Source organism: Myotis yumanensis, unplaced genomic scaffold (assembly GCF_028538775.1).
Source record: "Myotis yumanensis isolate MYYU_CA2020_CCGP unplaced genomic scaffold, mMyoYum1.0.hap1 SCAF_5, whole genome shotgun sequence".
NCBI classification, from domain to species: Eukaryota; Metazoa; Chordata; class Mammalia; order Chiroptera; family Vespertilionidae; genus Myotis; species Myotis yumanensis.
The window spans coordinates 82,355,714-82,379,623 of NW_027223756.1; the positions used below are offsets into that span (position 1 = coordinate 82,355,714).

Here is a 23,910-nt window from a genome sequence, read left to right on the forward strand (position 1 = left end):
TACGATACGTGAGGGCGCGTCCTCCCCTCCTCCTCCCGTCACCTCCGTTTGGACCTCTGGCCTGCAGCCGGCCACTGACGCCTTGGGCACAAGCGTGGATCCCGGAGCCCGTTCCACTCCACATGTGAGCGAGAGCACAGCGCGGAGCCTGGACTCCACCGCAGCCTCCACAGGTACAGGTGCCGTTCACCTTTCCGGACACACAGCTGAGACCAGTGTGGGGACCACCAGGTCAGGACGGGAAACACCCTCCTCTGGGCCAGGTGAGTCAGCGCCAACCGAAGTGACTTCTCCAGTGGCGACCCCTTCCGTCACGAGGGAAAGCAGAGTTTCCCCACCAGTGCCCGGCTCATCGGAAACCACTTGGCCTGAGACAGAGTCAGCATCCTCCACGAGCCCCGGCCCGAGGGAGGCCAGCACCTCCCAGCCCATGAGCTCAGCCGCGGAGACAATGCCCGTCTCTTCCCACGTGCCCACTGGTGATGGTGCTACTGAGGTCTCGGGGACAGAAGGCATGTCCTCCGGCGGGACATTCTCCTCTGGCCCGGCACACCCCACCATGTCACCAGACATCTCCACAGGCATGCGGGGGCTCTCGACATCCCCAGTCATGACAGGAGCCGCCGAGGGGACCCTCACCACGCCAACTGGTCACCCTGGGGCTACGTCGCCGGGCACAACTCCCTTGGACACATGGACCACCGCCTCCAGCCCAGGGACTCACGGGGCTGCGACTCAAGGTTTCACACGCTCAGCGGTGACGACTCCCGGGAGCAGGGGCCCGGAGCACGTGTCCAGGACACGTCCTCCCTTTGAGGAGACAAGCAGCTCTTCCTCCGTGCAGTCGGCCCCTGGCACAGCCTCCCCGTCCCCAGTTTCTCCTACGATACGTGAGGGCGCGTCCTCCCCTCCTCCTCCCGTCACCTCCGTTTGGACCTCTGGCCTGCAGCCGGCCACTGACGCCTTGGGCACAAGCGTGGATCCCGGAGCCCGTTCCACTCCACATGTGAGCGAGAGCACAGCGCGGAGCCTGGACTCCACCGCAGCCTCCACAGGTACAGGTGCCGTTCACCTTTCGGGACACATAGCTGAGACCAGTGTGGGGACCACCAGGTCAGGACGGGAAACACCCTCCTCTGGGCCAGGTGAGTCAGCGCCAACCGAAGTGACTTCTCCAGTGGCGACCCCTTCCGTCACGAGGGAAAGCAGAGTTTCCCCACCAGTGCCCGGCTCATCGGAAACCACTTGGCCTGAGACAGAGTCAGCATCCTCCACGAGCCCCGGCCCGAGGGAGGCCAGCACCTCCCAGCCCATGAGCTCAGCCGCGGAGACAATGCCCGTCTCTTCCCACGTGCCCACTGGTGATGGTGCTACTGAGGTCTCGGGGACAGAAGGCATGTCCTCCGGCGGGACATTCTCCTCTGGCCCGGCACACCCCACCATGTCACCAGACATCTCCACAGGCATGCGGGGGCTCTCGACATCCCCAGTCATGACAGGAGCCGCCGAGGGGACCCTCACCACGCCAACTGGTCACCCTGGGGCTACGTCGCCGGGCACAACTCCCTTGGACACATGGACCACCGCCTCCAGCCCAGGGACTCACGGGGCTGCGACTCAAGGTTTCACACGCTCAGCGGTGACGACTCCCGGGAGCAGGGGCCCGGAGCACGTGTCCAGGACACGTCCTCCCTTTGAGGAGACAAGCAGCTCTTCCTCCGTGCAGTCGGCCCCTGGCACAGCCTCCCCGTCCCCAGTTTCTCCTACGATACGTGAGGGCGCGTCCTCCCCTCCTCCTCCCGTCACCTCCGTTTGGACCTCTGGCCTGCAGCCGGCCACTGACGCCTTGGGCACAAGCGTGGATCCCGGAGCCCGTTCCACTCCACGTGTGAGCGAGAGCACAGCGCGGAGCCTGGACTCCACCGCAGCCTCCACAGGTACAGTTGCCGTTCACCTTTCGGGACACACAGCTGAGACCAGTGTGGGGACCACCAGGTCAGGACGGGAAACACCCTCCTCTGGGCCAGGTGAGTCAGCGCCAACCGAAGTGACTTCTCCAGTGGCGACCCCTTCCGTCACGAGGGAAAGCAGAGTTTCCCCACCAGTGCCCGGCTCATCGGAAACCACTTGGCCTGAGACAGAGTCAGCATCCTCCACGAGCCCCGGCCCGAGGGAGGCCAGCACCTCCCAGCCCATGAGCTCAGCCGCGGAGACAATGCCCGTCTCTTCCCACGTGCCCACTGGTGATGGTGCTACTGAGGTCTCGGGGACAGAAGGCATGTCCTCCGGCGGGACATTCTCCTCTGGCCCGGCACACCCCACCATGTCACCAGACATCTCCACAGGCATGCGGGGGCTCTCGACATCCCCAGTCATGACAGGAGCCGCCGAGGGGACCCTCACCACGCCAACTGGTCACCCTGGGGCTACGTCGCCGGGCACAACTCCCTTGGACACATGGACCACCGCCTCCAGCCCAGGGACTCACGGGGCTGCGACTCAAGGTTTCACACGCTCAGCGGTGACGACTCCCGGGAGCAGGGGCCCGGAGCACGTGTCCAGGACACGTCCTCCCTTTGAGGAGACAAGCAGCTCTTCCTCCGTGCAGTCGGCCCCTGGCACAGCCTCCCCGTCCCCAGTTTCTCCTACGATACGTGAGGGCGCGTCCTCCCCTCCTCCTCCCGTCACCTCCGTTTGGACCTCTGGCCTGCAGCCGGCCACTGACGCCTTGGGCACAAGCGTGGATCCCGGAGCCCGTTCCACTCCACGTGTGAGCGAGAGCACAGCGCGGAGCCTGGACTCCACCGCAGCCTCCACAGGTACAGGTGCCGTTCACCTTTCGGGACACACAGCTGAGACCAGTGTGGGGACCACCAGGTCAGGACGGGAAACACCCTCCTCTGGGCCAGGTGAGTCAGCGCCAACCGAAGTGACTTCTCCAGTGGCGACCCCTTCCGTCACGAGGGAAAGCAGAGTTTCCCCACCAGTGCCCGGCTCATCGGAAACCACTTGGCCTGAGACAGAGTCAGCATCCTCCACGAGCCCCGGCCCGAGGGAGGCCAGCACCTCCCAGCCCATGAGCTCAGCCGCGGAGACAATGCCCGTCTCTTCCCACGTGCCCACTGGTGATGGTGCTACTGAGGTCTCGGGGACAGAAGGCATGTCCTCCGGCGGGACATTCTCCTCTGGCCCGGCACACCCCACCATGTCACCAGACATCTCCACAGGCATGCGGGGGCTCTCGACATCCCCAGTCATGACAGGAGCCGCCGAGGGGACCCTCACCACGCCAACTGGTCACCCTGGGGCTACGTCGCCGGGCACAACTCCCTTGGACACATGGACCACCGCCTCCAGCCCAGGGACTCACGGGGCTGCGACTCAAGGTTTCACACGCTCAGCGGTGACGACTCCCGGGAGCAGGGGCCCGGAGCACGTGTCCAGGACACGTCCTCCCTTTGAGGAGACAAGCAGCTCTTCCTCCGTGCAGTCGGCCCCTGGCACAGCCTCCCCGTCCCCAGTTTCTCCTACGATACGTGAGGGCGCGTCCTCCCCTCCTCCTCCCGTCACCTCCGTTTGGACCTCTGGCCTGCAGCCGGCCACTGACGCCTTGGGCACAAGCGTGGATCCCGGAGCCCGTTCCACTCCACGTGTGAGCGAGAGCACAGCGCGGAGCCTGGACTCCACCGCAGCCTCCACAGGTACAGGTGCCGTTCACCTTTCGGGACACACAGCTGAGACCAGTGTGGGGACCACCAGGTCAGGACGGGAAACACCCTCCTCTGGGCCAGGTGAGTCAGCGCCAACCGAAGTGACTTCTCCAGTGGCGACCCCTTCCGTCACGAGGGAAAGCAGAGTTTCCCCACCAGTGCCCGGCTCATCGGAAACCACTTGGCCTGAGACAGAGTCAGCATCCTCCACGAGCCCCGGCCCGAGGGAGGCCAGCACCTCCCAGCCCATGAGCTCAGCCGCGGAGACAATGCCCGTCTCTTCCCACGTGCCCACTGGTGATGGTGCTACTGAGGTCTCGGGGACAGAAGGCATGTCCTCCGGCGGGACATTCTCCTCTGGCCCGGCACACCCCACCATGTCACCAGACATCTCCACAGGCATGCGGGGGCTCTCGACATCCCCAGTCATGACAGGAGCCGCCGAGGGGACCCTCACCACGCCAACTGGTCACCCTGGGGCTACGTCGCCGGGCACAACTCCCTTGGACACATGGACCACCGCCTCCAGCCCAGGGACTCACGGGGCTGCGACTCAAGGTTTCACACGCTCAGCGGTGACGACTCCCGGGAGCAGGGGCCCGGAGCACGTGTCCAGGACACGTCCTCCCTTTGAGGAGACAAGCAGCTCTTCCTCCGTGCAGTCGGCCCCTGGCACAGCCTCCCCGTCCCCAGTTTCTCCTACGATACGTGAGGGCGCGTCCTCCCCTCCTCCTCCCGTCACCTCCGTTTGGACCTCTGGCCTGCAGCCGGCCACTGACGCCTTGGGCACAAGCGTGGATCCCGGAGCCCGTTCCACTCCACGTGTGAGCGAGAGCACAGCGCGGAGCCTGGACTCCACCGCAGCCTCCACAGGTACAGGTGCCGTTCACCTTTCGGGACACACAGCTGAGACCAGTGTGGGGACCACCAGGTCAGGACGGGAAACACCCTCCTCTGGGCCAGGTGAGTCAGCGCCAACCGAAGTGACTTCTCCAGTGGCGACCCCTTCCGTCACGAGGGAAAGCAGAGTTTCCCCACCAGTGCCCGGCTCATCGGAAACCACTTGGCCTGAGACAGAGTCAGCATCCTCCACGAGCCCCGGCCCGAGGGAGGCCAGCACCTCCCAGCCCATGAGCTCAGCCGCGGAGACAATGCCCGTCTCTTCCCACGTGCCCACTGGTGATGGTGCTACTGAGGTCTCGGGGACAGAAGGCATGTCCTCCGGCGGGACATTCTCCTCTGGCCCGGCACACCCCACCATGTCACCAGACATCTCCACAGGCATGCGGGGGCTCTCGACATCCCCAGTCATGACAGGAGCCGCCGAGGGGACCCTCACCACGCCAACTGGTCACCCTGGGGCTACGTCGCCGGGCACAACTCCCTTGGACACATGGACCACCGCCTCCAGCCCAGGGACTCACGGGGCTGCGACTCAAGGTTTCACACGCTCAGCGGTGACGACTCCCGGGAGCAGGGGCCCGGAGCACGTGTCCAGGACACGTCCTCCCTTTGAGGAGACAAGCAGCTCTTCCTCCGTGCAGTCGGCCCCTGGCACAGCCTCCCCGTCCCCAGTTTCTCCTACGATACGTGAGGGCGCGTCCTCCCCTCCTCCTCCCGTCACCTCCGTTTGGACCTCTGGCCTGCAGCCGGCCACTGACGCCTTGGGCACAAGCGTGGATCCCGGAGCCCGTTCCACTCCACGTGTGAGCGAGAGCACAGCGCGGAGCCTGGACTCCACCGCAGCCTCCACAGGTACAGGTGCCGTTCACCTTTCGGGACACACAGCTGAGACCAGTGTGGGGACCACCAGGTCAGGACGGGAAACACCCTCCTCTGGGCCAGGTGAGTCAGCGCCAACCGAAGTGACTTCTCCAGTGGCGACCCCTTCCGTCACGAGGGAAAGCAGAGTTTCCCCACCAGTGCCCGGCTCATCGGAAACCACTTGGCCTGAGACAGAGTCAGCATCCTCCACGAGCCCCGGCCCGAGGGAGGCCAGCACCTCCCAGCCCATGAGCTCAGCCGCGGAGACAATGCCCGTCTCTTCCCACGTGCCCACTGGTGATGGTGCTACTGAGGTCTCGGGGACAGAAGGCATGTCCTCCGGCGGGACATTCTCCTCTGGCCCGGCACACCCCACCATGTCACCAGACATCTCCACAGGCATGCGGGGGCTCTCGACATCCCCAGTCATGACAGGAGCCGCCGAGGGGACCCTCACCACGCCAACTGGTCACCCTGGGGCTACGTCGCCGGGCACAACTCCCTTGGACACATGGACCACCGCCTCCAGCCCAGGGACTCACGGGGCTGCGACTCAAGGTTTCACACGCTCAGCGGTGACGACTCCCGGGAGCAGGGGCCCGGAGCACGTGTCCAGGACACGTCCTCCCTTTGAGGAGACAAGCAGCTCTTCCTCCGTGCAGTCGGCCCCTGGCACAGCCTCCCCGTCCCCAGTTTCTCCTACGATACGTGAGGGCGCGTCGTCCCCTCCTCCTCCCGTCACCTCCGTTTGGACCTCTGGCCTGCAGCCGGCCACTGACGCCTTGGGCACAAGCGTGGATCCCGGAGCCCGTTCCACTCCACGTGTGAGCGAGAGCACAGCGCGGAGCCTGGACTCCACCGCAGCCTCCACAGGTACAGTTGCCGTTCACCTTTCGGGACACACAGCTGAGACCAGTGTGGGGACCACCAGGTCAGGACGGGAAACACCCTCCTCTGGGCCAGGTGAGTCAGCGCCAACCGAAGTGACTTCTCCAGTGGCGACCCCTTCCGTCACGAGGGAAAGCAGAGTTTCCCCACCAGTGCCCGGCTCATCGGAAACCACTTGGCCTGAGACAGAGTCAGCATCCTCCACGAGCCCCGGCCCGAGGGAGGCCAGCACCTCCCAGCCCATGAGCTCAGCCGCGGAGACAATGCCCGTCTCTTCCCACGTGCCCACTGGTGATGGTGCTACTGAGGTCTCGGGGACAGAAGGCATGTCCTCCGGCGGGACATTCTCCTCTGGCCCGGCACACCCCACCATGTCACCAGACATCTCCACAGGCATGCGGGGGCTCTCGACATCCCCAGTCATGACAGGAGCCGCCGAGGGGACCCTCACCACGCCAACTGGTCACCCTGGGGCTACGTCGCCGGGCACAACTCCCTTGGACACATGGACCACCGCCTCCAGCCCAGGGACTCACGGGGCTGCGACTCAAGGTTTCACACGCTCAGCGGTGACGACTCCCGGGAGCAGGGGCCCGGAGCACGTGTCCAGGACACGTCCTCCCTTTGAGGAGACAAGCAGCTCTTCCTCCGTGCAGTCGGCCCCTGGCACAGCCTCCCCGTCCCCAGTTTCTCCTACGATACGTGAGGGCGCGTCCTCCCCTCCTCCTCCCGTCACCTCCGTTTGGACCTCTGGCCTGCAGCCGGCCACTGACGCCTTGGGCACAAGCGTGGATCCCGGAGCCCGTTCCACTCCACATGTGAGCGAGAGCACAGCGCGGAGCCTGGACTCCACCGCAGCCTCCACAGGTACAGGTGCCGTTCACCTTTCGGGACACACAGCTGAGACCAGTGTGGGGACCACCAGGTCAGGACGGGAAACACCCTCCTCTGGGCCAGGTGAGTCAGCGCCAACCGAAGTGACTTCTCCAGTGGCGACCCCTTCCGTCACGAGGGAAAGCAGAGTTTCCCCACCAGTGCCCGGCTCATCGGAAACCACTTGGCCTGAGACAGAGTCAGCATCCTCCACGAGCCCCGGCCCGAGGGAGGCCAGCACCTCCCAGCCCATGAGCTCAGCCGCGGAGACAATGCCCGTCTCTTCCCACGTGCCCACTGGTGATGGTGCTACTGAGGTCTCGGGGACAGAAGGCATGTCCTCCGGCGGGACATTCTCCTCTGGCCCGGCACACCCCACCATGTCACCAGACATCTCCACAGGCATGCGGGGGCTCTCGACATCCCCAGTCATGACAGGAGCCGCCGAGGGGACCCTCACCACGCCAACTGGTCACCCTGGGGCTACGTCGCCGGGCACAACTCCCTTGGACACATGGACCACCGCCTCCAGCCCAGGGACTCACGGGGCTGCGACTCAAGGTTTCACACGCTCAGCGGTGACGACTCCCGGGAGCAGGGGCCCGGAGCACGTGTCCAGGACACGTCCTCCCTTTGAGGAGACAAGCAGCTCTTCCTCCGTGCAGTCGGCCCCTGGCACAGCCTCCCCGTCCCCAGTTTCTCCTACGATACGTGAGGGCGCGTCCTCCCCTCCTCCTCCCGTCACCTCCGTTTGGACCTCTGGCCTGCAGCCGGCCACTGACGCCTTGGGCACAAGCGTGGATCCCGGAGCCCGTTCCACTCCACATGTGAGCGAGAGCACAGCGCGGAGCCTGGACTCCACCGCAGCCTCCACAGGTACAGGTGCCGTTCACCTTTCGGGACACACAGCTGAGACCAGTGTGGGGACCACCAGGTCAGGACGGGAAACACCCTCCTCTGGGCCAGGTGAGTCAGCGCCAACCGAAGTGACTTCTCCAGTGGCGACCCCTTCCGTCACGAGGGAAAGCAGAGTTTCCCCACCAGTGCCCGGCTCATCGGAAACCACTTGGCCTGAGACAGAGTCAGCATCCTCCACGAGCCCCGGCCCGAGGGAGGCCAGCACCTCCCAGCCCATGAGCTCAGCCGCGGAGACAATGCCCGTCTCTTCCCACGTGCCCACTGGTGATGGTGCTACTGAGGTCTCGGGGACAGAAGGCATGTCCTCCGGCGGGACATTCTCCTCTGGCCCGGCACACCCCACCATGTCACCAGACATCTCCACAGGCATGCGGGGGCTCTCGACATCCCCAGTCATGACAGGAGCCGCCGAGGGGACCCTCACCACGCCAACTGGTCACCCTGGGGCTACGTCGCCGGGCACAACTCCCTTGGACACATGGACCACCGCCTCCAGCCCAGGGACTCACGGGGCTGCGACTCAAGGTTTCACACGCTCAGCGGTGACGACTCCCGGGAGCAGGGGCCCGGAGCACGTGTCCAGGACACGTCCTCCCTTTGAGGAGACAAGCAGCTCTTCCTCCGTGCAGTCGGCCCCTGGCACAGCCTCCCCGTCCCCAGTTTCTCCTACGATACGTGAGGGCGCGTCCTCCCCTCCTCCTCCCGTCACCTCCGTTTGGACCTCTGGCCTGCAGCCGGCCACTGACGCCTTGGGCACAAGCGTGGATCCCGGAGCCCGTTCCACTCCACATGTGAGCGAGAGCACAGCGCGGAGCCTGGACTCCACCGCAGCCTCCACAGGTACAGGTGCAGTTCACCTTTCGGGACACACAGCTGAGACCAGTGTGGGGACCACCAGGTCAGGACGGGAAACACCCTCCTCTGGGCCAGGTGAGTCAGCGCCAACCGAAGTGACTTCTCCAGTGGCGACCCCTTCCGTCACGAGGGAAAGCAGAGTTTCCCCACCAGTGCCCGGCTCATCGGAAACCACTTGGCCTGAGACAGAGTCAGCATCCTCCACGAGCCCCGGCCCGAGGGAGGCCAGCACCTCCCAGCCCATGAGCTCAGCCGCGGAGACAATGCCCGTCTCTTCCCACGTGCCCACTGGTGATGGTGCTACTGAGGTCTCGGGGACAGAAGGCATGTCCTCCGGCGGGACATTCTCCTCTGGCCCGGCACACCCCACCATGTCACCAGACATCTCCACAGGCATGCGGGGGCTCTCGACATCCCCAGTCATGACAGGAGCCGCCGAGGGGACCCTCACCACGCCAACTGGTCACCCTGGGGCTACGTCGCCGGGCACAACTCCCTTGGACACATGGACCACCGCCTCCAGCCCAGGGACTCACGGGGCTGCGACTCAAGGTTTCACACGCTCAGCGGTGACGACTCCCGGGAGCAGGGGCCCGGAGCACGTGTCCAGGACACGTCCTCCCTTTGAGGAGACAAGCAGCTCTTCCTCCGTGCAGTCGGCCCCTGGCACAGCCTCCCCGTCCCCAGTTTCTCCTACGATACGTGAGGGCGCGTCCTCCCCTCCTCCTCCCGTCACCTCCGTTTGGACCTCTGGCCTGCAGCCGGCCACTGACGCCTTGGGCACAAGCGTGGATCCCGGAGCCCGTTCCACTCCACATGTGAGCGAGAGCACAGCGCGGAGCCTGGACTCCACCGCAGCCTCCACAGGTACAGGTGCCGTTCACCTTTCGGGACACACAGTTGAGACCACTTTGGGGATTACCAGTCTAGACAGGAAAGTCATTCTTCTCCCACCAACCGCTCTTTGTCATCCAATGTTTTATATCCACTGGGAACTTCGTCTTTTTTAGGTGACTACTACTTCTGCTTCGATGCCTTTGTTTTTTCATTCTTAATCGTTGATTCAGGCCAGTTTTGCCTCTGCCTGTTGATCTTTAGACAAGCATTCATCTGGGCGTCAGCTCAGCTATACCCTCTCATGTGCATATACCTCATCATTGAACTCCTTTTTTGAGTAGCCTCATTCCTGGTGTCTTGATAATCTGGCTTCATCTAAGATCTTTTTGGCTGTCACATTCACCTCCTTTTTGTTAGAAAGTTCATTTTCCTCCTTCTTATCAGGAGTTATAGGTTCCATTTCAATTTTCTTTGCAACCAGCCAATTTCCTAGGCCCTGGGTATGCTTTTCAGTCCACCATTGCAAGGACCCTACCTCCATTAACTTCAACATCATTTCCCTCTTCAATCGTCATTACTGCTCTCTCTTCAACCAGCCCATCCCCCATTCGTATTACTTTCTCACATACTACCTCTCATACAGTAGACACCAACTTTTGGACAATGATTAGTACTTTTGATGAACCCTAGGTTATCGTTAATAGTCTCAAATCTTGACCCCAGCCAGTGAGGATATCTTTATTACCCATTATTAATACCATTATAGCAGAGAATTTGGTCTTAGGAAGAATTACAAGTGTGTCTGATGTTTCTCCACTCTCAGCACAGTTGACAAGTAACAACCCAGATAATTATTTGTTGTGGTGAGTTTTTCATGTGTTGTAGGTTGTTTAAGAGCATCCCTGGCTTGTACTCATAAATGCCTGTAGCATACTCCACATACACACAGTTGTGACAAGCAATATTTTTCCAGTCTGAGATCTACTGAATACAAAATTCTTGCCTACACTACCAAAATGGATGTTTTTTCCTCATATCCTTTTCATTTTAGACCCCACAGGATTCTGAAATTCAGTTACAAAATTAATATAAACGGTTATTAACAAAGGTTTAGGATACAGAGAAAACTATCAGTTCACATTTCCACGCTATCTTGTCAGTAGCTGTGTGACCTTGGCAAATTATGATTTCTGAGGTTTTACTTTTCTGTCAAATACAATAATAGGGTGTACTTGCAATGTTCCTGTGATAATCAAAGAGGAAAAGGATGCCAGGTGCTTTACAGTTGCTCATCATTACCACTATCACCACCACCGTCATCAAACACATTGGAATCACTTTAGAATGTCTACTCTCAGAAATATGTTTTTCAGGGTATTCTTAGCAGCATACGGCATGGCTTCACCATCAGAGTCAAAATCCTCTTAATTTTGTCTCTCTCCCTGCACTAAGCTTCAGTAGGCTTTGTGGTCTCCATTGAGAAGCCTCCAGTTAGTTCCTCTTCTTTCCTGGGAACTATTTTCGGAAGCCCTGGTCAATAGCTGTTGTCTCAGCCAATGACACTCTACTCTTTCTCAGAGACTGACTTCCACTCACATTGGCCAGCTAGTGTGGTTCCTGGCAAATTTAATCCAGTGAACATTTATTTTGTAGTGAAAGCACAAAAAGTAAAAGTAGTAATAACAGTGGCAATAGTCATAGTAATAACGGTAGTTATGGCTCTAGTAATAACAGTAGCAATAACTCCAATAGTCATAGTAAATAACAGTAGTAACAACAGTGGTAATAGATGGTAATGATGGTAGTGAGAGCAGTAATGATAGATAGCAGCAGTGGTGGTATTAACAGTAGTCACAGCAATAATGGTAAGTAGTAATAGTTGTAGTAGTAACAATATTAATAAGAGTAGTAATAGCAGCAGTAATGGAAGGTAGTGGCAGTGGTGTTAGTAACAGTAGTAATGGTAGGAGGAAAAAAAATAAGTTCTTGCCAGTTCAGTAAGTGGTAATCATTCTGTGCAAAACTCTGTGTCTATCCCACAACTTACAGGGCTACCAACAGGAGGGACAGAGAGGGCACAGACCACCACCACAGCAACCTTGACCACCAGAGTATCCACTTCCTCTTTTGGAATGCAGACGCTCCTTAGGACATCAAGTAAAACAGCCAGCACAAGCACAACAGGAGTGATCATCACAACCCCAGGTGTTTCACATGATATTTTGGAGATGACATCCTTTTTGGCTACCAGACCTGGTGTAGAGACCAGCACAGCAGTTTTCAGGACAATGCCACCCATATTCAGTAGACCAACAATCACACCTGCACCTGTCTTTAGTTCTTGGACAAAGACCAGCACCACCGTTCCAACTCTGATCATTTCCTCTGGTGAACCAGATACAAGAGTCCCTTTGATCACCCATCCTGCAAATACCAGCCCAATTTTGCCCAAAACAACTCCCAATGTTTTCCATACTGAATCAGATAGCACACCCTTGATGGCCACCAGTCCTGGGACAGAAACCAGTTCAACTGTTGTAGCTACAACTGTCCAACCTGTTGTATCAGAGGTGGTGACTTCACAGGCTGCTAGTTCTGGGGCAGAGACCAGCACAACTTTTCCAACTTTGACAATTTCCCCAAATCAACTGGAGACCACAGCCTCATGGGTCACCCAGTTTGAAACAGAAACCAGGTCAGCAGTTCCAACTCTGATTGTGTCCCCTGGTGAGCCAGATGCAACAGTTACCATGGTCACCCATCCTTCAGACACCAGCCCAATTGTTTCCCAAACGACTTTCAATTTTTCCCATACTGAATTAGACAGCACAATCTCAATGGCCACCATTCCTGGGGCAGAATCCAGTTCAACTGTTCCAGCTACAACTGTCCAACCTGTTGTACCAGAGGTGGTGACCTCACAGGCTACTAGTTCTGGGGCAGAGGCCAGCACAATTTTTCCAACTTTGACAATTTCCCCAGATCAACTGGAGACCACACCCTCATGGATCACCCATTATGGGACAGAAGTCAGGTCAGCTGTTCCAACTCGGACTGATTCCTCTGGTGAGCCACATACAACAGTCTTATTTGTCACCCATCCTACAGAGACCAGCCCAACAATGTCCAAGACAACCCCCAGTGTTTCCCCTAGTGAATCAGAATCCACACTCACAGTGGCCACCGACTCTGGGACAGAAACCAGTTCAGCTCTTCCAACTCTGACTGTCTGTCCTGGTCTACCAGATAAGGTGACCTCACAGGTCACTATTTCTGAAACAGATGACAGCACAGTTGTTCCAACTCTGACTCTTACTGCTGGTGAAACAGAGACTACAGCCTTATTGGCCACCCACCCCAGTGCAGAGACAAGCATAAATTTTCTTGCTTCAACTATTTTTCCTCATTTACCAGATACCACAGCCTCACTATCCATCCAACCTGGGATGGACCTCAGCACAACTATTTCAACTTCAACTCTTTTCCATGGTTCACCAGACACCACAAGCTTACTGGCCACCAGACCTGCATCTGAGGCCAGTACAGGTCTTCCAACTCTGACTGTTTCCTCTGTTGTTCTTGGGCCTGCCAGTACCCCTGCAACCACAGGTGAGCCTTATACTGTAGCTTCCTGGAGCACACTAACCTCGCCACCTGCAACCTCAGTTGGTTTTCCAGAATTTTCCAACACTGTGACTAGGGGCACTGTGACCTTGACTGCAGCTGAAAGCAGCCCAGGAGGATTAAGTCCAACCACTATCCTGAAAACTACAACTCTTGCAGCCACTAAGTCAGCTGCCACAGGTTCAGACCGCACGGTGGCTGAGACTACAGCCACTTTCAGTACACTGTCTGAAAGTTCCTTTGTCCCTGTGACCACACCTGAGACGTCCACCGAGGCCTATGTGAGTGTGACTTCAAGAACAAGTAAGAATAACATTTTTATTCTATCTATCTATCTATCTATCTATCTATGATATATAGTTTAACTATTTTAATGTACAATTTAGTGGCATTGATTACTTCCACATCACCACTATTTCTAAAATATTTTTATCACCCCAAACTGGATCTGTGTACCCATTAGGTAGTAACTCCCCTTTTCCTACTCACCACCCCCCTCCCCCAGTCCCTGGTAACCTCTAATTACTTACTGCCTCCATGCATTTTCCTATTATAGATATCTCATATCAGAGAAATTGTACAATATAACTGGCCTTTTGTGCCTTGCTTATTTTAGCTAACATAATGCTTTCAAGGTTCTTCCATGCCATAGTATGTATCAAGACAAAGAGATGTAGGTCCTGGCCTGTGCTGAGATGGTAAGAGTCAAGGGGAAGGAGGAACAGGGTTCCCAGCTCCTCTCTGTTTGCTCCATTTGCACTTCTACACAGTCTGCATCCCAGAAACCCACATGGTCCTGGGGAAATGATGGTTGGTCACCCTGTGTGAGGGGGTCTTGGACAGTGACTGCTACACGAGGTGTCTCAAGGAGGTCACCTAGGCCAGGCCCCAACTCAGCATTGAAGTTAAGGCAAGTCCTCAGAGCCCTCCCTCCTTCAGCCCCAGGCCTGACCCAGGATGGGCCTCACTTTACTCTCTGCCTCCCTGCAGCTGCAGTTCCTCTCTTGATGCCTTTTATTGTCAACTTCACCATCACTAACCTGCGTTACACAGAGGACATGGGAAACCTGGGCTCTGAGATATTCAATACCACTGAAAGGCACCTGCAACAATTGGTGAGAGCCCCCCAACAATTCTAACTTCTTGCCAACCCTGCCACACCCTGTTGTCTTGGCCACTCCTGCTCATCTGCCTCTCATGTCTTCACAGCTGGGGCCCTTGTTCAGGAACAGCATCGGTTCCCTCTATGCTGGCTGCAGATTGACCTTGCTCAGGTAAGACCTCCTCTTCAGTACCTACAGAAAACCTACTCCTTTCCTTTCTTGGCCCTCTACACCCTGGTCAACCACAGTCCCTTGGGCCTTTGCGGAGAGGCATTGTAACACAGTGTATCAAAATGCCTGAGTTGGAACCCCAGTTCTTCATTTGATAGCTGTGTGACTTTGAGCAAGTCACATAACTTCTCTGTTCTTCAATAACACTATCTATAAAATGGTGATAATAACAGTGCCTTACTCTTGGAGTTGTTAATCCTTCATCCCGATGCCTGCGTCATTGTGAACCCTCAATTAAAGGGATCTTGTAGTACCAGCCAGTGTAGCATTTTTACCAAGTGCGTTCCCAGAGTCCCTGACACTCTCTCTGTCCCAGTTCATATCTACCCTATTGGAGAAAAGCTCTGGACACTGAAGCTCTACAGTTTATTCGCTGGAAAGAGATAAGGATTTCCCAAAGGAAGTCTTACTGAACAAAGGGAAAACCAAATCAAATGTTGAGTACCAGCAGGATATATTGTGATCTTAAAATTCTCAAATGGACCTGAACTCTGCAAAAATGGACTGTCTTCTTTTCTTTGCCTACATGCATACCTGGTGTCATCCGAGGTCAATGGGCTCAGGACCCTATCCTTACACTTAATGACCCTATGGCCTCTCTGTGGGCTACTCCATCCAGCCAACTCAAGTCATCCTGCCAGAGAGGTGGGGTTCTCTACCCACATCACTTGGTGAGGAGAGATTGCTGATGTATTATAGACCAGTGTCCTCTAATAAGTTGAGCCCAGCACACCTGCCCCCATATCTCCATAATATGGGGAAATCAATAACAATAGTAATATTGCTCATAGTACATGCCATCCAATAAATGTAAGTGATTTACACTTTTTCATTCATTCATCCTCACAACAATATAAGTATTGTCTGGCCTCGCAGAGTAGTTGAGTTGCATACTTAGGGGAGCTAGGATTAGAACCTGGTGTTCTGGTTCTGGAGTTCCTGCTTTTTTTTTTTTTTTTTTTTTTTTAATATATTTTATTGATTTTTTACAGAGAGGAAGAGAGAGAGACAGAGAGTTAGAAACATCGATGAGAGAGAATCATCGACCAGCCGCCTCCTGCACATCTCCCACTGGGGATGTGCCCGCAACCCAGGTACATGCCCTTGACCGGAATCGAACCTGAGACCCTTCAGTCCGCAGGCCGACGCTCTATCCACTGAGCCAAACCGGTTTTGGCGGAGTTCCTGCTTTTAACCACAATATCAGCAGGCCTCGACCTCCCTGGCTCAACCATTTTCATTTTAAAAAAGAGCCTTTAGACTTAGGTTATATCTGTCCATTTTAACTGTGTAGAAATTAAAACAATTTATTCATTAAAATAATAAACCTATTACATGTTAATATAAATGACATATTTTTATAAACAACAACCATATCTCCCAACCCTCCCCCCCAAAAGAAGCACAATGAGAAGAGGGCCATCATTTACATTTTTGCAAATCCTTTTAATATGTGACTTAGTAGAAGATACCAGGATATCTGTTTCTGCATTCTATTTTTTACAATATTTCATTATTTACTTGATGGACTCCCTGTAATAGTTTTGAGAACACCAGAGGTCCCTTGGCCCCACTTTGAGAACTGCTATGGGACACTATGTAGGTATAAAATGGGAATGTTTTGAATAGCATGGATCATAGCAAGCAGAATTTACAGGCAAGGGAGGAAGGCATTCTTTCTTTCTACCTGTACATCCCCTGCTTTGAGTGAAACATTTTAGGGTCAGCTTAAATTCAGGACAAAGGTATTTTTTCACCAATCACCCCTGGTTTCTTCTTAACTTGTTTTCCTTCAAATTGGTTGCCTGCCTAAAATGTGTTCCTCAGCCTTGGGATTTACCAACTTAAAATAGAATACCCCTTCTCAGGCTCAGTGTCACAACCAGCCACAGGGGTGATCACTTACCTTCCCAAAGGTCTTTGGTTCTCTTACTTTTCCCTTCCACATGCTGACTGGCCCCAGGATCCTTAGGATTTTTTTCCCTGGAGTCCCACATCCCTAACCCAAGCAGGACTAATGTATTACTGGAGTGACACCATTTGTACTTACGTTCACGAATAGACAGGAAGTGTCCTGGGCTGGTAGTTGAGACAATAAGCTTCAACCAATTAATAAAAAGATAATAGGGACAAGAAGAACATTATCTAGGGAGAAGCTGTAGGAACCTGTAGAACACTGCATTTAAGAAGGTGGGGGGGGGCGTGTCTGGATTCCCCCATGAAACAGAAAGAGATGTGTTTTAGAAAGCAGATGAAACTCAGGGAAGAGTGATGATGTGAAAACTAAGAGTGATCAAGAGTATTCACCTCTCATGTCTCGATTCCCATATCCCTCCTTCCCCAGGGCTGAAAAGGAGGGAGCAAGCACGACAGTGGGTGCGATCTGCACCCACTATGCAGATCCCACAGGCTTCAGGCTGGACAGAGAACAGCTGTACTGGGAGCTAAGCCGGCAGACCCATGGTGTCACTCGGCTGGACCCCTACACCCTGGACAGCAATAGTCTCTTCGTCAGTGGTGAGTAGCTCTGCTGCAAAGGGATCTCCTCCTGCTCCCCAGATGGGGTCTCCTTGGAGTGCATTTCTCTGTACCCATGTTTCTCTCTACCCTTAGAATTTCCATGGGGCTCAGCTCTCTCCTTTCATAACACCTAAAAAGCACCTTTTAAGGTCAGGAAAAAAAGTTTCCTTTAGTCTTCTTCATCCCAATGACCATTCACAGAAGCCCGAATGGAGCATGCAGACATCAAGGAAGGAAGAGGGTAAAGTAAGCCCATGGCAGTCAATACAAGAGCCAGTGGGTTCCCACTGCAGTGACGAATCTGCTTCTTTTACTTCCCTATGGCAGCGGTGGTCTTTTACCCATTCTCCAAGGGCCAGCTGGAATTACACCCACCTGAGAAACAAGCAACAAAGCTGTTAGTAATGATTTAGCAATAAATTCCTTTGCATCCATGCTCTTGGCAACAACACCCACAGTAATACCTACAATAAAGGGTGATATTTATTGAGGGATTCCTATGATGCAGAATGTTATATGTATTATGTATGACTAACCCTGCCAACTTCTCTAAGTTATCATGTATATCTTGCAGAAGAGGAAACAGGCCTGCTGGGGAAATCCACTTTCCCAAGATCAGATAATTAATGTAGGTGGTAGTGTCAGAAATCAAACCCTAAATTAATTCTAAAATCTAGGCCCCTTAACTACTAGGCTACACTGCAGACCAACCCAGCAAAAACAAGCCTCAAACCTCAGGACAGGAAGGCATACCATGGAGCCTCACTATAACTATTTAAACTAAAGCTTGATTAATTGTAGCCCCATTATATCACTGTCGGCATTTTCTTATTACCTGGATTAAAACTTATATTGGGTTTCATTAGTCCTTGGAGATTACTTAAAGGGAGTAGTTACCAGAGCAGGCTTTGGTGAATTACCGTCCTTGCTTTTATCAAGCCCTGGCCCTGCCTTTGACTTACTATGTGACCCTGGGCAAGCCATGACCCCTCTAAGCGCCAGTGTCCATTTTTAGAATAGAAAAGTCACCTAAGCTGATTGCGATAAAACCTGAATAACCCAAGTAAATCACAAGGCTCCACTTGGCCCAGTCTCAGAGGTAAGTTTCATTTCAAAAAATGCAGTAAGTCCACCAAATATAAAATAAATCAATTTTACTTGCACTATTTCCAGTGCATCAAGGAAGATCCATTCCATGATCCAGAAACGTACTTATTTAAATCCTCTTTTTCCCATTTCCTCTTTTTAAACTTTGTAGTCTCTGATTGACACCCAGTCTTTTCTCTCTCGACAAGCCCAGCTCTCTCCCTCTCCATCTCTCTCCTGTATTATCTCAATTCAATATTACAGAAGTCTAAGACTATATTGTCACAGATTGAGCTATCTTTGGAGAGTAGGATAGTGGGAGAAACTGAAAGAGTAAGGACAAAATTTTAATTAATAGGTAAAGAAAACACAAATAGGGAAACACTCATATAAAATTGTTGTCCCTATTATTCATTTGATAAGGTTGCTATTATTCTAGGCACTTAGTAAACCCCCTTAAGATTGGGGTTGCTGTCTTTCTGATTAATGACAATGAGAATGAAATTATCATTAGTATCAGGTATCATTCAGTTAACACATAAAGAATACTGTTATTATATCTCAGAGAAAGCACTCAGGAAGGTTTCTATACTTACGTTTCTATTTCTACCCCTTACCCTATTCTTAACCTTCTCCCACCATAATACTCTCTCTCTCTTTGCTTCTCTGTAGGTTATAACCATCGATACTGGATCCCCACCACCAGCAGTGAGTAATGAGAGCCCGGATGTCCTATGTCTCTGGGACCCTTCCTCCCTAAACCTAGTTCCCAGGAAGAAAGTATCGCCCATCCCCTAGGTTGTCAATCTCAGAGTAGCTGCAGCACAGCAGAAGCCTCAGATTAAGCCAAGTTAGAGATGCAAGTTTCCATGAACAGCCCTACCCTTTCATTGCTTCGTGATAGGGCTCAACAATTTTTATTCATAGCGTATTTTCTTTCAGCTCCGGTGACCTCCACATTCTCTCCAGGACCCGCAGCATCTCTGAGCCCCACCCCCAGCTCTACAGGTAGCAATCTAACCTCTGAGTCCCATTAAACCTCAACTCTCATTCCGTGGCTGATGAATTCCGACATGCTCTGGACCATGATGCCCACCCAGTGCAACCTGTTCCCCTCTCTCCCTCGTGTCCTAATCTCCCACCACAGCAGCCTCATTTTTTCCTCCAGGAACTCAGCTGTGCCTGGTTCCTCCTTGTCCTCCAAATCTCAGCCCAGCATGCTCTTGCTCAGACCGCCATTTCTTCGTGGAAATTCCTATGATTTGGATATCTGACTGCTCAAGTATTTTGGGCTGAGCGCAAAAGGTCTCGGCCCAGATGTCCCACCAAAATGTCCACAACTTTTCAGCCTTTCAGCACTCTGGGATGAAAGGGTTGAGGTTCCCTTTTGAACTGATGTCATACATCTAGCATGGAGGTCCCTTCTCCCCCTTTGGCAGGCTGAAGAGGGAGGGCATCCCAAATAGGATATCTCAGGCCTCAACAACTGGACACTATGGTCCAAGAGATAATACTAGTACCTTCCTCCCATATACAGCTTAGCTTAAGCCTGTGATGGGTTTCCTCTCTTTCTCTCCTTCCACTGCAGATGTGGGCCCAGCCCCAGTGCCTTTCACCCTCAATTTCACCATCACCAACATGCTCTACACCCCAGACATGAGGCTCCCAGGCTCTGCGAAGTTCAACTCCACTGAGAGGGTTTTGAATCACCTGGTAAGAGCCCATCGATGCCTACCCTAGCCTTCCATGTTCTTGTCCCACCAGTCTCTTCAGGTTACCTTCATTTCCCTCCTCCCCAGCTTGGTCCTTTGTTCAAGAACACCAGCATTGGCCCACTGTATTCTGGCTGCCGACTGGCCCTGCTCAGGTATGACTTCCTTTCCTAACACAGATGCAGGACATTGTCACAGGCAAGCTCACCTGGAGTGAATACCTGTACATGACAACTACAAAGCAAGAGTCATATGTGATTGGAAGGCATGCCCTCTGGTTGAGTGCAACAGAGAGAGTTTCCTGAAAGAGCTGTCAAAGATCTTCAGTTATTTGGATAAGCAGATCCACAGAGCATTCATGCTCATTGGTCAGAAAATGCAGCATTGACTCACTAAGCAAACATGAAATGAGATTCCTCAGGTAACACTCTGTAACAGAAGCTAAGGGCACTGAGAGAATCAGTCATGAGCCCTTTCCTCAAATCTCAGCTCCATATAGACTTAAAGTCATCATATGAATGGGGTCAATACAATGATAAAGCACTACACAGGGGCCATAGGAGCCTGGAGAATGGATTTTTAGCTCAGCCTGGGGGAGTTGGGTGGAGGCTGTCTGAAGAAGGTGATTTCTGGGGTATGTTTTGACAGTCAAGTGTGCAGTAACCAGAAGAAATAGTGGCAAAGGTATTCCAAGGGGTGGTGTAGCTTAAGTCATGGGGTAGATGTGAAAAATATCCTAGTGTATGAGAGAAGTTCTATGAAATTGGAGGGTAGAGTATGAGGAAATAGCAATTGAATAAAAGAAAAAATGGGAAGGAAGGAAGAAAGGAAGGAAGGAAGGAAGGAAGGAAGGAAGGAAGGAAGGAAGGAAGGAAGGAAGGAAAGAAGGAAAGAAGAAAAGAAGGAAGGAAGGAAGGAAGGAGAAGGGAAGGGAAGAGAAGGGAAGTAAGGTAGGAAGGAAGGAGAGAGAAAGGGAGGGAAAGGAACAGAGGAGGGGAGAGAGGGAGGGAAGAAAGGAAGGAAGGAAGTTGGTTGACTGGGGGACTGGCTGAGCAGATGGATGGGTACACAGGAGTATAGTTGCGTGAGCGGTGGGTAAATTGTGGGATGAGTTTCAAGAAGTGGATAACATCAAGAGTTCAGGTTGGAGCTGTGGCTAAAGGCATACTAAGGATTTTTTCATAGTATTTGTCACAGGAAAAGGCTGAGCATTAATGGTTCTGTATCCAAATGCATGAAGTCACATCCTGTTTTTGTCACTAGCTCTGTGAGGTTTTAGAAGTTCTTTAACATCTATATGACTTTGTTTCCTCAACTATAAAGTGGGAATCATATCAGCATTGATCTCACAGAGGTGCTGAAAAGATAAAAAGAGACCAGACCTGGATATTGCTTGGATGGGGAGAAAAGGTGGTGGGGGTTCAGGAAGCCTCTCACATCTCTGGCTCTGGCATAGACATGGAAGCATGGGAGGAGGAGCAGGTTCTATGCTTTTAGGAGGGAAGATGATAAGCTTAATTTGAGATATTTGGAATCTAAGAGGCCTGAAGGACATCTCTGAGGCTGTTGATTACATGGCATAGAGCTCACGAGAGGTCTTGGCCAGTTAGAAGTAGATTAGACCATCTACACTAATAAAAAACAAAGACGCTAATTGACCATACCTTCGCTACACCCTAAGCCATGCCCACCAGCCAATCAGAGTGACTATATGCAAATTAACCCAACCAAGATGGAGGCCGGCAGCCACGGAGTTGGAGCAAGCAGGAGGCTTGGTTGCCCGGGCGATGGAGGAAGCCAAGCTTCCCGCCCACCCTGAGCTGGCTGTGGCCTCCACTCATGGCAACAAAGTTTCAATTATAGAAGACAAATAAACCCCAGATACCTGCTTCCAGCCAGCCTCCACTGGGAGCTTGGGTGGCTGGGGGTTGTGACCAGCCTTCAAACAGCCATCAGCCCCTCACCCGAGCTGGCCACACCATCATGGGTTGAAGGTCCCTGCTGGGGGGCTTAGCCAGCCTGCAAACGGCTCTCAGCCCCTCACCCAAACTGTCCAGGCACCCCAGCAGGACCCCCCACCCTGAAGGGGCTGTGGCCAGCCTTCAAACGGCCCTCAGCCCCTCACCCAGGATGGCCAGGCACCCCAGTGGGGACCCCTCATTGAAGGGGCTGTGGCCAGCCTTCAAACGGCCCTCAGCCCCTCACCCAGGATGGCCAGGCACCCCAGTGGGGACCCCCACACTGAAGGGGCTGTGGCAAGCCTGCAAACAGCCATCAGCCTCTCACTCAGGCTGTCCAGGCACCCCAGCGGGGACCCCCACCCTGAAGGGGCTGTGGCCAGCCTGAAAACAGCCATCAGCCCCTCACCCAGGCTGGCCACACCCTCATGAGGTGAGCGTCCCTGCTGGGGGGCTTGGCCAGATTGCAAACTGTCATCAGCCACTCACCTAGACTGGCCAGGCACCCCAGCAGGACCCCCTCACCCTGAAGGGGGTGTGGCCAGCCTGAAAACGGCCCTTAGCCCCTCACCCAGGCTGGCCAGGCACCACAGTGGGGACCTCCACACTGAAGGGGCTGTGGCCAGCCTGCAAACAGCCATCAGCCCCTCACCCAGGCTGTCCAGGCACTCCTATATAATAAAATGGTAATATGAAAATTGACCCTAACAGCAGAACGACTGGGAATGACTGGTCACTATGACACACACTGACCACCAGGGGGCAGATGCTCAATGTAGGAGCTGCCCCCTGGTGGTTAGTGCGCTCCCATAGGGGGAGCTCTGCTCAGCCACAAGCCAGGCTGATGGCTGCCAGTACAGCGGTGGTGGTGGGAGCCTGTCTTGCCTCCTCAGCAGTGCTAATGATGTCCGACTGCAGCTTAGGCCTGCTCCCCGCTGGCAAGTGGACATCCCCCGAGGGCTCCCGGGGTGCCAGAGGGATGTCTGACTGCCAGCTTAGGCCCAATCCCCCAGGGAATGGGCCTAAGCCAGTAGGTGGTCATCCCCCGAGGGGTCCCAGACTGTGAGAGGGCACAGGCCGGGATGAGGGACGCCCCCAAGTGCACAAATTTTTGTGCACTGGGCCTCTAGTATGATAATAAAACTGGTAGCTGAAATAATGACCCCAAATGAAAGGCAAAATAATAGAAGTTGACTGAGGATGAAGCCCTGAAAATCAGTCACTTTATGGAGTGGGAAGGTACCTAGATGAATAGCACCCATAAAAGAACATGTTTGGGAAACCAGTCAAGGCCCAATAAAGAGGAATACCATAAAACTTGGGGTAGCAGGTCAATTTGAAGGAAAGAGTTGAACAAGATATATAACTCCACCGTGTCTCTGAATGTCCTATTTCCCTAACCCGACCACCCTAGGACTGAGAAAGATGGGGCATCAACTGGAGTGGACACCGTCTGCACCTACCATCCTAACCCTATAGGCCCTGGACTGGACATAGAAGAATTGTACCAGGAGCTGAGTCAGCTGACCCATGGCGTCACCCTGCTGGACACCTACACCCTGGACAGAGACAGTCTCTATGTCAATGGTGAGTGTCTGTGCTGCAGCTGGAGTTGCCTGCAGTCCCCTGTCTCCCTATACCAGAAATTCTCAACAGGAAGCAGTTCTCAGGGGACATTTGGCAATGTCCAAAAACATTTTCATGTCATAACTGGAGTGTGCTAATAACATCCATTAGTTAGAGGCCAGGGTTGCTGCTAGAGATCCCACTATGCACAAGGCAGCCTCCCACCATGAAACATTATCTAGACGAAAATGTCAACAATGTTGAG

The 23,910-nt window shown here is 54.0% G+C and overlaps 2 protein-coding genes across 2 annotated transcripts in view; both read left to right on the forward strand.

Moving 5' to 3' along the window:
- Positions 1–451: 451 nt before the first annotated feature.
- Positions 452–4,344, forward strand: LOC139011450 (mucin-16-like). Its single transcript, XM_070416988.1, has 2 exons — positions 452–3,759; positions 4,110–4,344. Exons 1-2 carry the CDS (start codon positions 452–454, stop codon positions 4,342–4,344), a joined length of 3,543 nt encoding a protein of 1,180 aa, XP_070273089.1.
- A 5,464-nt stretch (positions 4,345–9,808) lies between these two features.
- The window catches only part of MUC16 (mucin 16, cell surface associated), a 97,307-nt gene continuing 83,205 nt past the window's right edge, over positions 9,809–23,910 (forward strand). The window contains 10 exon segments of the mRNA XM_070415979.1: positions 9,809–9,875; positions 11,895–13,772; positions 14,460–14,584; positions 14,679–14,743; positions 17,148–17,320; positions 19,082–19,117; positions 19,352–19,417; positions 19,998–20,122; positions 20,209–20,276; positions 23,494–23,666. Coding sequence (XP_070272080.1) covers positions 11,978–13,772; positions 14,460–14,584; positions 14,679–14,743; positions 17,148–17,320; positions 19,082–19,117; positions 19,352–19,417; positions 19,998–20,122; positions 20,209–20,276; positions 23,494–23,666 — 2,626 coding nt within the window. The 5' untranslated portion in view covers positions 9,809–9,875; positions 11,895–11,977.